The 13958-nt window shown below is 36.4% G+C and overlaps 1 protein-coding gene and 1 long non-coding RNA gene across 6 annotated transcripts in view; one reads left to right on the forward strand and one right to left on the reverse strand.

The window, feature by feature from the left end:
* Positions 1 to 13958, reverse strand: part of KCNH7 (potassium voltage-gated channel subfamily H member 7) — a 638553-nt gene that overhangs the window by 30303 nt on the left and 594292 nt on the right. For 4 of the 5 annotated variants that reach the window (XM_053215167.1, XM_027055624.2, XM_053215168.1 and 1 more), the window contains 3 exons: positions 8220 to 8472; positions 5065 to 5270; positions 2421 to 2520 (listed from right to left, as the gene is read on the reverse strand). In XM_053215167.1, the coding sequence (XP_053071142.1) occupies positions 2421 to 2520; positions 5065 to 5270; positions 8220 to 8472 (559 nt within the window). The remainder of the gene's footprint in view (positions 1 to 2420; positions 2521 to 5064; positions 5271 to 8219; positions 8473 to 13958) is intronic. The other variant, XM_053215165.1, reaches the window with a different exon arrangement.
* On the forward strand, positions 1105 to 10474 carry LOC128314044 (uncharacterized). Its single transcript, XR_008295391.1, has 3 exons — positions 1105 to 1814; positions 5086 to 5187; positions 10111 to 10474. It is a non-coding gene; the product is annotated as an uncharacterized LOC128314044 (long non-coding RNA).

Below are 13958 nucleotides of genomic sequence, written 5' to 3' on the forward strand. Positions count from 1 at the left end.
GTGAAGTTTACTCGAAGTGTAGTGAGTGTTGAAGCTAGTAGACAAGCTTCCCAAGGGAAAGAATTCAGAGAGAAAAGGGCCAAGGAAAGAACCTGGATGAAGGCAAAAGAAGAGAATCAAAAGGAAGATGCTCAAATTCTATTTCATTATTAATTCGCTCTTTCAACAAATATTTGCTGAATACCTGCTGTGAGACAAACACTGAATAGTCTTTAGGTGACTTATAGGTGACACAACTTATAGGTGACTAAATATTTCCCACCTTTATAGAGTTTATAATCTAGGGACAGATAACATCAATTAAATAATGATGCCAATGGACATAGAAGTACAACTGGAATTAATGCTGCAAAGTAGATGAGCTGCTGGGAGAAAGCCAGATTAGGGTTGTTGAGGAAAGGGGAAGTCCTTAGAGGGCTTTAAATATGGGCATGACGTAAACATAACTGCATTTAGAAAAAAAAATCACCAGTGGTCCAGAAAATAGATAAGAGAGGGGCAAGTTAGATCTGGGGAGGTGAGTTGGGATGCTGTTTCGGTATTCCAGGTGACAGATTATGGTAGCTTGGCCCAGAGTTGTGGCTAAGAAGGTGGAGAGAAGTAAACCAAAGGGACCTCATTTGAAAACTAAACGAACATGTGGGGCACCTGGGTGGCTCAGTCGTTGGGTGTCCGACTTCGGCTCAGGTCGTGACCTCGCAGTTCGTGGGTTGGAGCCCCGCGTTGGGCTCTGTGCTGACAACGCAGAGCCTGGAGCCTGCTTCGGGTTCTGTGTCTCCCTCTCCCTCTCTGTCCCTCCCCTGCTCGCACTCTGCCTCTCTCTCTCAAAAATAAATAAACATTAAAAAAAATTAAAAAAAAAGAAAATAAATGAACGTGCAGTGGAGAAACAATAACAAGAATTGATGGAGAGGTTGAGAGAAAGTCACCTCCTAGATAGATAATTGGATTAGTGCAATTGATTGGGTTGTGGTTCCATTTAGAGATCTGGTAAATGATGGAGAGAGGTTTCCAGAGGGCCATGATGAGTTCAATTTAGGGAATGTTCAGTTTGGGCTGCCTTTGAGATTTCAAATCAGTGTTTTTTTTTTTTTTTAATTTTTTTTAATGTTTATTTATTTTTGAGAGGCAGAGTGCAAGCAAGGGAAGGGCAGAGGGAGAGTGAGAGAGACACAGAATCCAAAGCAGGCTCTGGATTCTGAGCTGTCAGCACAGAGCCTGACACGGGGCTCAAACCCACCAATTATGAGATCATGACCTGAGTCGAAGTCAGATACTTAACAGACTGAGCCACCCAGGTGTCCCACAATTCGATGGTTTAATAGGCAGTTGGATATATGAGATTGAAGCTCAGATGGTCTGGGATTACAATGTGAATATTCACATCTCTTATGTGAGAATATAAATAAACTCAATATAAATGAGATCACCTAGGAAAGAGTTCGTATAGAATGAGAAGAGAAGAAGAGCTAGGGCCATACCTTGAGAAAATCTAATAACTAATAACTGGTTTAGAAGATAATGATCCTGTAATTCTCCTCAGGGAATTACTGAGCATAGGAGGAAAATAGGAAGAGTGCAGTAACACAGATGCCAAGAGAATATTATTCAAGAAAAAGAGGGGACTTGTTTTAATGAGAGCCAAATAAGGTGAAGAATAGAACACTTATTGGATCAGCATGGGAAAAGTGTAGATGCTTCTCCAGAAAAGCCTTCACTCATCTGCCCACGCACAATTAAATATACCTTCATCTGGGTTTCCATCGAGGTTATTCTGTTACAGCACCTGCTGTTTTTATTCAGAATTATAAAAGGTATGTGCCATCTCTCTTCCTAGGAAGGGTAAGGGCTGTTTTACACAATTAGTTTCTCAGAAATTGAGTAGTTCTTTAAAAATGTGAAATGTTAAATATTTTTTGAATACATGAGTGAAACATAAAGAATAGTTAGAAGGGCAGAAAAACCCAGAGACGAGTAGGAGTGGCAAGCACTTCAGAGGGTGTAAGGATGAAGAGACCTAACAAATATCACCTTCATCCATGTCACACACGCTTGTGAGAGGGTTTAGCACTCTGGCTGTCACAAGGGTCCTTCTTCCAGAACACTCTGTTCAAGACTTTGAGTGTAGTTATTCATCTGCTATTAATTGGTCTCCTTTTTTTTCCCTCTCTTTTTCTTTTTTAACCAACCTACTCTATATCTCTGTGATGTCCCTGTAGATATCAGATGGCTTTGCTGAATGACATCATTGATAACTATCAATCAGAAAACACATTATTAGCTACTGAGAACAGCAAAGGATTTGCCTTTCTAAAATCCAAATGAAACTTACCCATGAAATCAGTAGTAAATGGGCATTTAGTAAGAGGAGCTAATCACCACATGCTCTACGTTTAAATTTTAGAAATAAAATGAATTACCTTTGTCTCCTTCACTATCAAATGAAAATTTCCTTCTTCGTAGCTTACAGTTGTCTCCTTCAGAATCATTCACAGACTGTGATCGTAGTAAGAGATCAGCCTTTGTTAATGGACATGAAGATAAAATGGAAGATTATTCAATTTGAACATATTATCAGTAACTTCTCTACTGTTTCATATCATTTCAACCACTTTGAGACTTAACTATTAGATTGCAGGCAAATAGCTACAATACTTTGTTTCCCAGTTGTCTCTAAATTATAAAATGGACTAATAGAATAATTCAAGTAGTTTCACCATCTGATGGGGAAATCATAGTTGTATAAGTTATTTATCAGAAATGTTTAGGAATAATGTCAACATTTAGAGACAACATATTTCTTCATGTAGAATGTATTTTATATAACTTGGTAAAGTTAAAATAAAAATAATAATTAAAAAAATTGCAGGCGGCTCCTGGGTGGCTCAGTCGGTTAAGCATCTGACTTTGGCTCAGGTCATGATCTCACGGTTCATGAGTCTGAGTCCTGCATCGGGCTCTCTGCTGTCAGCACAGAGCCTGTTTCAGATCCTCTGTCCCCCTCTCTCCCTGCCCCTCCCTTGCTTGTGCACACACTATCTCTCTCAAAAATAAATAAATGTTAAAAAAAAATTCAGAATCTGTATTACAGCAGGGAAAAAGTGTAAGCTAATTATAATTAGCTATGATGTTTAAATACATGGTAATGATTACAAAGTTAAATTTCACAACAATAAATATAAAGTTAAGTTCAATGAACACTATGCCGTAAGCATTTTCTTATTTTGAGCTATTTATTATTTCTCCTTCCTCCCCTTCTGGAAATTATGATCATTTCTGTAATAAAAATGGAAGCTCCCAAATAAATAAAACAAATGGAAGTTCCTATTTTCTTTATTTGCTTGCTGCTTAAACTTTTTTTTTAATGTTTATTTTGAGAGAGAGAAAGAAAGTACACATGTGCAAGGAGCAGAGAGAGAGAGAGAGAGAGAGAGAGAGAGAAGCCCAAGCAGGCTACACACTGTCAGCACAGAGCCCAACATGGGGCTCAAACTCATGAACCGAAAGATCATGACCTGAGCAGAGATCAAAAGTCGAATGCTCAACCGACTGAGCCATCCAGGCTCCCCTGGTTGCTACCTAAACTTTTTATGTGAAGAAGTTATCTGGGGAGCCTGGGTGGCTCAGTCCCTTAAGTGTCCAACTCTTGATTTTGACTCAGGTCATGATCTCATGAGATCAAGCTCCATGTTGGGCTCCACACTGAGTGTGGAGTCTGCTTAAGATTCTCTCTCCCTCCCTCTGCCCCTCTCCCTACTTGTGTTTTCTCTCTCTCTCTCTGTCTCTCTCAAATACAAAAATAAATAAATAAATAAATAAATAAATAAATAAATAAATAAAATAAGTTATCTTGTTCATCAAGGCAAAATCAGAATGAGGTTGGTGACATTAAACAGATTTTAATAAAGTACTGAATTCAAACCATTATAAAAAATATATGCTCTTGATAACTTGAATCTCTTATCACCTAGATATTTTTCAACTTCAGTGTTTTGAAAAGAAGCTATTATCTGAGCTGGTGCTTCAGATTATGAAATGGTACCCTGGTGACCTTACAAGTTTATCCTCTTTAAGTCTCTCACAGTACCTGGGAATGACCAATTCCGGGGAGAATTAAATCTACTACCTTTTACCTAACTATTGACTTGAGGATTTTTTCCTTCCAGAGAGTATATTAGTCAGCATTAACTAAAAAAAAATAAACAAACAAAAAAAATGCAAGAAAAAAACCCAAAAAACAAACAAAAAAAAAAAAAAACAGAAGTTTCAAAAGCCCTAACGTTTGATTTCTGGCAAAAAGCTATTTAGAATCAGAGCTGAGGTGATGGGGTTTTGGGGAAGAAAGAAGGAGGAATAAACTAGTAATAAATTGTAGACTGCAATTCTGTATTCTTAGCAGTGATGTCATAAAGACACATTTTTAATAGTAGTAGAGAGTGAAAGAGACAAAGGCTACACTCTTAAAATTCACTCAAGGTTAAATTATGTGTAGAATCATTTAAAATATTATTTCTACTAGACCATATGCTATTCATTCTATAGCACTAATTTTGACTCAGGTTTAAGCCTGATTCATTTATGTTTCTGTGATTTGGAAATTGTGTGAAATATGGACCTAAACTTGAGTGAGTTTAAATGTTTCATTTTTATTGAAAAGACATTGCTAACCCGTGTGTGGTATAAATAATAGCTTGGAGAATATTCTAACTCTTGTGTAAAATAAGCTCTTCTAGGGGACTTAAATAGCCTAAGATCATTCATTTCTTACAAATAATTGGCACACTCAATATAAACCAAGGCTATTTTAAATCAAGTATGTCACCTAAGTGTTTCTGAAAGGTCAAATTTAATTGACCTCCTTGAAGTTATTCAATATATTTGAAAGTAATTAGACAGAATTCCTTCCTTATAATTTAGAAATTCCAAAATTAAGAGTTGGTATCCAAATATTCAGAGTTGGTAAAGTTTTGCTATATTTTGCTTGATATTGCAGAAGAATTTTGGCAATCCAAGAATAAAATAAAATGTCATAAATCCAAAAATAAGTAAACCATTAACATATACCTTTGCACTCTCATGCCTTAGGTTAAAAGTCAACTCTAAGTTTGTGAGAAAGTGGTCGGAAAACTCAGGATACATATCCAAAACCTCTAACAAGTCTTCTCTCTGGATCTTATGCAAGTCACAGTATGTGAGAGCTCTTACATCTGCATTAGACTTTCCAGGTTTGGCATAAAGATGAACCATTTCTCCAAATATATCATTTTTCCCTAAAAATAAATAAATAAATAAACAAATAAATAAATAAATAAAGGAGGTAAAAGGAATGTGAACTTAATGCTTTCTTTCTAAAAATACAAGGGGACCAGTGACCAATCCATGGGCCAAGGAATTCAAATGGAAGATCCCCTGGCCAACAGACACTAGAGCCTCAAAATTCCAGTACCTCCTACTGACTGCCTCAGTCATGTTTGTTTGCTGAGTGGTATTTTACTTCTTAACATACTGGTCCTGATATAATGACTATTATTTCCATGTTTTGATTTTTTGGCTACATGCCTAGAAATGTGGCAAATATGCCTTTAGTCTGCTATGCCTTACATGGCTAGAAATGGGTCTTGCCATCCAGTAGGTGTGGTCCAATTTTGTCAATCCAGGAATATGAGAAAGGCAGCAGTGAGTCAGATTCACAAACTTTCTATCTCAGGATGGTCTCCAGGGGTGATGGCAAACATGGGGGTATAGTGGCACACTTTCAACACTTAGAGGACTAGGGGTATAATTTGAACATACCTTGTTTCCTTTACTAACCACTTTCAGATTTTCCCGTAATGACTCTGTCCAATTATTGAATATATCTAGCTTTATTTATAGTCTTGCTTTTTACCAAATGGCCTTTACTCTAAAAGTGTGTCCTCCTTGCTTTCTTGCCAAACCTGGGATTATCTCAGTGTCTGGCTTCTGATGGGTTCTCCTCATCCCCTCTCCCTGGCCACATGCCACCTACTTTTCCAGGCTTTGTTTAATACTGAGGATGATGACAGCAACAACAAATGCTTATTAAGAATTAAGTAGGTGCCAGGCACTGTGTCAAATGCGTAGGTGAATTATCTCATTCAATCCCTAAAATAACTTCATAAGGAAGTTACTCTCTATTATTTAAATACTATGACTATGACAAGAAGATTGAAGAGGTAAACTGATTAGACCAAGGTCACCTACTTAGTTGGGTGAAGGGAGGGAGAGAGTAGCCATGTTTAAATCCCATGCATTCTGACTCCAGTCAAAACTTTTTCACACTTGATATGTTTATCTCCTCCCAATATTTTACCTGAATGTCATGGCCATTTAGGTTTTTCTGTCTCTGAATGTCAAGACACTTAAAAATTATAGCTGTGAAATAAATGCTTAATAACTACCAATAAATTATCTATCATAGATCTTTTAAAGATCATCAGTGTAAAATGGTACTTTCTTATATATATCCTGAAGCTTCTTTTCAGATTTAGAAAAAAATTTTTGGATCTGTTAAGTTATTTTTTGACAGACAAGCTTATATATACCCAACTATAGAAACTATCAAAGACTTTTAAATGATAAAATTCTAACCAGTCAAAAAATGCTATAATATTCTTATTTTAAATGTGAATTTAATGGGTAGAAATCAGAAAGCACATCTCTATGACAGAAACTGATATGGGAGAGAATATATTAACTTTGTTTTAAATAAATACTTAGCTTCAAAATGGAACGAAGAATCATAATTTGTGAGGATTTTAGGTGCAGATTTACATGGAAATGGGGACAGAAGAAAAGAAATCTCTTGAAATTCTTTATAGTTTTAATACTTCAGTATAGATATTGTCAAAGAAAAGCTCTCAACTAAATTCAGCATGGGCTTTGCATCTTAATTAGTTTACACGACTGTAAAAATGAGCAAAAACTAAGCCAGTCAGCATGTACTGCTTAACTACACTCTAAAATTACTGTTTTATAAAGCAAGAAGTCTTGTTACCTCCCTGTAGAAGGTGGGGCAGGCTCATTCTAAGATCAGGAAAGCACTGAAGCATGCTTCTTCCCTGGCAACATACAGAGCAAACTGTCAAGGCCGAATGTGGTGAAAATCCAACTTACTATGTAGCCACTACCTGATTTATGTTTTTATTCTTTGCCTTATGCATCTTGTCAATATGGGATTTTAAAAAACCGTCATTAAAATAAAATGATCAAAATATACAGGAATCACTCAAATTTCTTTGTCCTGTGCTAGGCCATACTCTAGTCCTACTAGGCAGCAGAGAAAACAGACAACATCCTGTCCTTTTGGATGTTGACATCAAGAATCTAGTGAAAGGAAGTCATTGAATTACATGTTCATTATCTAAATGGACCTGGATTTAATCCACAGGAAAACAAAAAAGTGCAAATGTTCACAAACATTGGGAGTGGATGTTCCCTCAGAGACTGAGTCTTAAGGCTGCTGGCTAGGTGTTAGGGACGAAACACTGATCTCCTTTCTCTCTGCTTCCTTCCTCTTCTCCACTCTTCTAACAGTCCAAAGAAATCCTACAAGTTCACACTGACTAAATTTGCTTTTGAAGACACAGATTGGACAGACGGACATTCTTTTGCACCCAAACCAGTTTAATTAGCTAGTAATTTTAATTTCCTCAACACCTTTATCCCTGAATGCTAAGTTCATAGCTCATAGTTCATAGGCCATAGTTCACAAGTAAGGACTATGTAATTCCATTTGGTGGAACACAGCAAGTAAAAGTGCAGAGCATATAGATGAAACCTATCAATACACAGACACAGTTCATGACAAGGCATTGGCACATGCTAGCAAGTAACCCACAATGGACACATTTTATTTAAGGTGTTAAGGGATCCGAAATGAATCCAAGGCCCTCCAACATGAAAAGCGAAGTGCTGACTCTTCTCATACATTTGGGTTCTGATGTTTAAGTAGCTTCCAAGAACTAAAGAGAGTCATGAAAGTGTTTACACATTGGAGGAAAAGCGAGATAGTCAAGAAAACTTATTTTCTGCAAGGTCAATTTGATTTGAATTGAATTTTAAATAAAGCTTTAAAATTACTATCAGTCTTAAATAGTACTCATAAAGAAACAGATCAATCCTTTTTTTCTATCATTTTAAAATACACATTGCACCAGCTAACAACTGAATCTGTCACCATCCAGTTCTAAAACACTCACCCAGAATAGCTACCACAATGTCATCTTTGAGGATTTCGATGGAGCCTCTGGATAAGAAATAAAGTGCAGTGAGAACATCCCCACAGTGAACCAGGGTGTCTCCTGGAGGTGCATGGGTGGTCTTGAATTTCATTGCCAAAGCTCTAAGGCAACCTTTACTTGCCCCCCGAAAGGCTTTGCAGTTTTGCAGCAAAGTCTGGTTGAGGTGTAGACAAATATCAGCTTGTAAACATTCTGGGAAACCCTTTAGGACCTGAAGAAAAAACATAAAGAGTTTCATACTACCAGTGCACAGGGTACATCCACTTGAAATAAAGTATATTTCTTGCTCCCAGAACTGCAGGTGTAGTCATTGTCACATGAGTTCTTACAATGCTTCTACCTCGCCAACCTTAATGAATACTTGGTTTGCTAAACATGTCAGAATTTTAACTCAAATACTTGTTCTCTGAATTAACTGCAGGCATTCAGACTCAACACAAATGCTGTCTCATTAAAATGTGATGCCGATGTTTCACACTGCTTCTCATTCCCTGAATTATGTGAGGTAGCATCATACTGTGCACATATATAATGCAATGTGACAATTAATAAGACATAACTAATGAGAGGCGGTACAGCTAGGAAGACAACCTTTTGAAGGAATCTCAAGTCAATTTGGATTGCTATCTCTGGTATACATTTTAATTATAATTAGTAAAAATAATGATCCTGAAATAGCCATGGCATTTGTAAATGTCATATACAAGAGAGTGCTCTTAGCTAACAGTACGTGGAATATTTATGTTTCATATGCACACTATTAATACTAAATATTTTGATAAGCACTGAAAATAGAGAAAGGGAAGGATAACAGCAAACATACTTTAAAAGTATAGTTCTGTTTTCAGAAATGGAAATCGTGCCAGAGTTTACAATGCAAACATAAAGCTTCTAACAGCACTACTGTTTTGACAACTTATTCAGTAACTGATTTAAAACTTGTAGAAGAAATTAAATAATAACTTGTGACAAGTGCTACTCAGTTTAAACGGAATAAAATTGTATATTATTTTATAAAAATCCCCAGGATATGGGCCAAAGACACTCAACTCTTACTTCTCTTTGTGTGTCTTAGTTATCTTGGGTGTCATATCTAGATTTTAATTCTCATGTTGACTTTCCTCTGTCATTAAAAATAAATCCATTTAAATATGCTTTGGAGTAGAGGGAGGAGGCAGCACATAGTACCTAATAACGCAATTTTAGGATTTCCTAACCTTTGGGTCAACCTTGCTATTGCTGTCCGATAAAGCTAAAAATAATCATGAATCATTTGTACAGATAATTGAAATGTATATGGTCCATAGGAGAACTTCAACTTAGATCATATTTGAGTTACCTTACACTTATTTCTGTTTTACATGTTAAAGCAGCCACAGGTCTACTGCATCTGTAGGACCACTGTGTGATGCAATTGGTCAGACCAGTTGTGGTATCATACAAACGGATCAATTAGAGACCTAAAACATGGCAGCCACTATCTGCAATCTTGTTTCCTTCATGGTAACGTCACCCATAGAAATGGGTCAAGGGTGTTTTAGAAGAAAACTCACAGAACATGAGTTCTGGTCATGAATTTGCCACAGGTTGACACTTGTGCAAGTCACTTGATCTATCTGTGTTTCTTTGCCAGAGAATAAGAGCTTTTACAATTTTGAAAATTGCCGTAAGTTACCAATGCATAGTGTGCCAATTGCTAGATACCGCTTACCCAGGTCCAAATATCTGTAGGAATTCAGACATTTGTCCCGAAGTTTCTGTATTACCTGGCTCAGACCTGAAAGAAATGAGCCTTCCTCTGAGTTCCTGGGCACTCATCTGAACCTCTGTCCTTAACTCTCCCTTTCAGACTTTGTCTACATGACTGGACTTCTGCCAGATTTCCTGCATGGACGGAAGACCTCTCCAAAATGATAACTTGCCTAGTCTTTGCCCATTTTTGCTTTGGGGGGCTAGTGGATCTTTCTGCACTCTTTGTCAGATCCTACACAACCCAGCTCCTCTCCTAGAGCCAACCCTCTGGTACGTCACTGATCCCTCCCACATGGGATTTTTTGGCAAGTTATGCTAGACTAGAATTGAGTGATGTTTGTATACTGTTTTCTGAAATGGGACCACTTTATTTGGAGGTGTTACAGTAGGAAAAACCCCAGTTCACTGGTCTTCCTACACATTTTTCCTCCCTGAAGCCCATTGTTGTGGTCTTGGCATGATTCTCAGATGTCCCCAACCAGGTAAAGATGTAAAGGGCCTCACACCAAGTAACAAGTTAGACATGCTTATTTTTCTCCTAAGATTTTGCTTATTTATAATAAGGCACAAAAAGACATTTTATATTTCACATAAATGGGGAACTAGCACTTCTACTATAATAGTTGGAATGAGATTATTGAGCTTATAGCTGCTATTTCTGGCATTTTCCTGAAGTTCCTCCATTACACTTTCTGAGTATAGCTTGCTTATAAAAGGAAAAACTGTGCATGTGTGTGTGCGTGCACACGTGTACACAGGTGTGTATGCATGCTTTGAATTGGAAGTTACAGATAAGATAGACATAGGGACTACTCATTTCTCTGAGCACATTAGATGCGCTATGGAATCAGACAGGCATGAGCTGAAGTTCTAGTTCCATCACTTACTAGTTGGGACTTTGGTCGATTCAATTCAATTTTCTTGAGATTCAGTTTCTTCAATTGTAAAAATAATTAATAATATCTACCTCACAGGGTTGTGCTCACGATTAAATGTGATAATGTATGTAAATCATCCTATCCATTGTAGATGTGCCATAGACAGTTTATTTCCGACTCTTTTTGTCATACATATTTGTTGTTCCTGAAGAGCTGGTAAATTATCTTTAGCCAGAAATTGAGATATGCAACATCTAATGTATTCTCCTTGGTCTCTGGTGAATAGAAAATTCACCACTAACTTTTGTGTTCCATTGTCTCAACAGAGTTTAAGACTTCTTTTTTTCTCTCCTCTTTCTAACTTCTGTTTCCTGTTTCTGACTTGTGTTAAATGTTTTGGCTTACTTGCACTTAGGTTTTCACTGTGAGTGTTCTTAAATTCTTTTTGAAAGTAGGCATTTACTAAATTAATATAAATATGTTATTGGAATTCCGATATTCTTAGAAACACTCAGAAGACCATGAAAGGCTCTTGGGAAAGTCTTTCAACATCATTCTACTCTCTTCTCAAGTGTTCTTGTTAAGTGTCATTTCCCTAGCATTTATCCTATCAGATGTGACACCCACTGGAAAGACTGGTCTCAAGTTGGAGGTACCATAGAGTTTCATGGAGAAGTCTTTGCTTGTCCACAGAGAAGATACACACCTGTTAGCATGAAGGACTTGTCCAGATTAAGGAATTGTCCTGTGGGGTTAGTCCTTCACTGACTTTCTTGTTTTTCTTAAGTCAGTTATGTAGATCACTCAAGTAAAATTCCATAGAAGTTAATATTTAGTAATTGAATGTCTTACTAGCCCAGAGATTTAAATGTCATACATAAGTCAGCAGCTTATGTATGAATCTGGGGCATGCCTAAGTAAAGAGACTTTATAAAAGCAGAGTTAAAAGACAGAAACAGTAGAGAAATAGAGGTAGAAGAACACTGGAAAGAGTGAGGAGAATGGGGTAGGTTTAAATAGTAGTCATCGGAGACACCCATTTCCATTGGTCCCAGCAGTGTTCCCTTCCTTACTTCCTACTGATTCATTGTACTTTTATTTGTCAGTTTTAGTTCCTCTGCTAGATTCCCTGACACAGAACTTCCTCATTTAACACTCAAATATTGGCATTTTTACCAGGCCTAGAAGATCTGGCAGTAAAGGGTAGCTATGTCAAACACACAGGTACAAACTAAGACACAAGCTGGCTTTGTGATTATTAAAATTATTTCTACTCCACACAATATAACCTTCTCTGTCAAGTTCTGAAGCTCTGAGGGTACACAGCACCTTTCACTGTGTATCTTGAGTCATTATTTATTGAGTTAATTAGATTTCAAAGACCAAGGAACATCACAGAGAATCAAGTTCATGGCCTGCAGCTAGGAAAAGTAGCTCTCACTCTTTTAGCAAATATGTAATAAGTATCTACCCTGTACCAGGCACTCTACTGGGTATAGAAGCATAACTATGAAAACACACACACACACACACACACACACACACACACACAAAACAAACAAACAAAACAACAACAGCAACAACAAAAAACATGTTCTGAAAATATCCCTGAAAATTTACCTAAAGCCCAGATTTAAGTGCCCAGATTAAAAAAAAATATATATATATATACATATATATATGTGTGTGTGTATATATATATACACACATATATATATATGTATATATATATATATATGTATATTCAGAATTTCCCATTGTTTGCTCTGCATGGACATTTATAGCACACATTTGGACATTTATAATAGACATTTATAATACCAATGGTTGTTCAAATGAACCCTCAAAATACAGTTAGTTAATTAGGTGAATGAAAAGCTCTCATGGAACTTTTCTAATATTTGCAGTTATGAGGGATTTTTTAAACTTTCTGATGCTCCAGAAAATTTTTTCAAGGCTAATAAAAATCTCATGTCTTTTTTATGGTATAAAGTCACTTGAATATTTTACAAATGTAAGGTTATCTCCCCTTTACTTCACTTTATGTGAATAAAACTCTTTGGGATCCTCAAATTATGTAAGACAAATGAGACATTCATTCTTTTGAGTTTGAAATGCTTTCTGTGATTGTTAAAAGCAATCAACCCATAGTTTAGTATCAAAGGACCCAAAGTTTAAGGGCATTCAAACAAGGATAACCCAACAATTACAAAATACAATAGCATGATCAAATCAAACTAAAACTCTGAAGAATCACACAAAGAGCAAAAATGGAAATAACTATTCCATTGTAGGCACCTATCAAACATGATTGAATATTAATTCAGGAGTATTTAATTTTACACTAAACTTCTCTCAAATGTGAATTTGCTGACACACACCTAATGGAATAAATACCTCAATACTGTTAATATTTGCAATTATGCGGTGTGTGAAGTCAAATTTCTTCCACACTGAGCAATGAATACAAAATTTAGAAAGGAATGGAGGCTGAGGTTAATATAAACCTGCAATTTCTGATTTGATATGAATGTGCCCATCAAAATGACATTAGTCTCATTTTCTTTTTAGTAAGCAGATCTTAAATTAAACTTTTATACTTAGGTCAATAAAAACAATTATAGTACCTAATTTATGTATTGGGGTTTCAGTGAAAAACAAATTTGGCTCAAGTCTATGACAGATTATATTTAGAAAAATGTGTCCAGGGCTTCCATCAGTGGAGTCTAAGAAAACAGATATTAATGAATATTAATTAAGATGATTATTATTGTCTTTTATATGAAACTATTATATCATCCTTCAGGGTGAGGGACTGCTGTCCATTGGATTTTGCTCTGGAAAAAGTTCTCTTGTAATCATACTTCAATACAACTTTGTCTTTTAACAGTAACTATATGTCTGGTGGGTAGGGCAGGTGACGTATAGTCTTAAAGCCACATTCTCTTCCCCATCCAGAAGTTTAAGGCTTCCCTTTATTCTATGAGTCTCCACAGTCCTGGCCTCACCCCTATGTGATTAAAGGAAGGTAGAGGTTGCAAGAGAGAAATGTAGTTAGTTCCTCAAT

This window comes from Acinonyx jubatus, chromosome C1 (genome assembly GCF_027475565.1).
Source record: "Acinonyx jubatus isolate Ajub_Pintada_27869175 chromosome C1, VMU_Ajub_asm_v1.0, whole genome shotgun sequence".
Taxonomy (NCBI): domain Eukaryota; kingdom Metazoa; phylum Chordata; class Mammalia; order Carnivora; family Felidae; genus Acinonyx; species Acinonyx jubatus.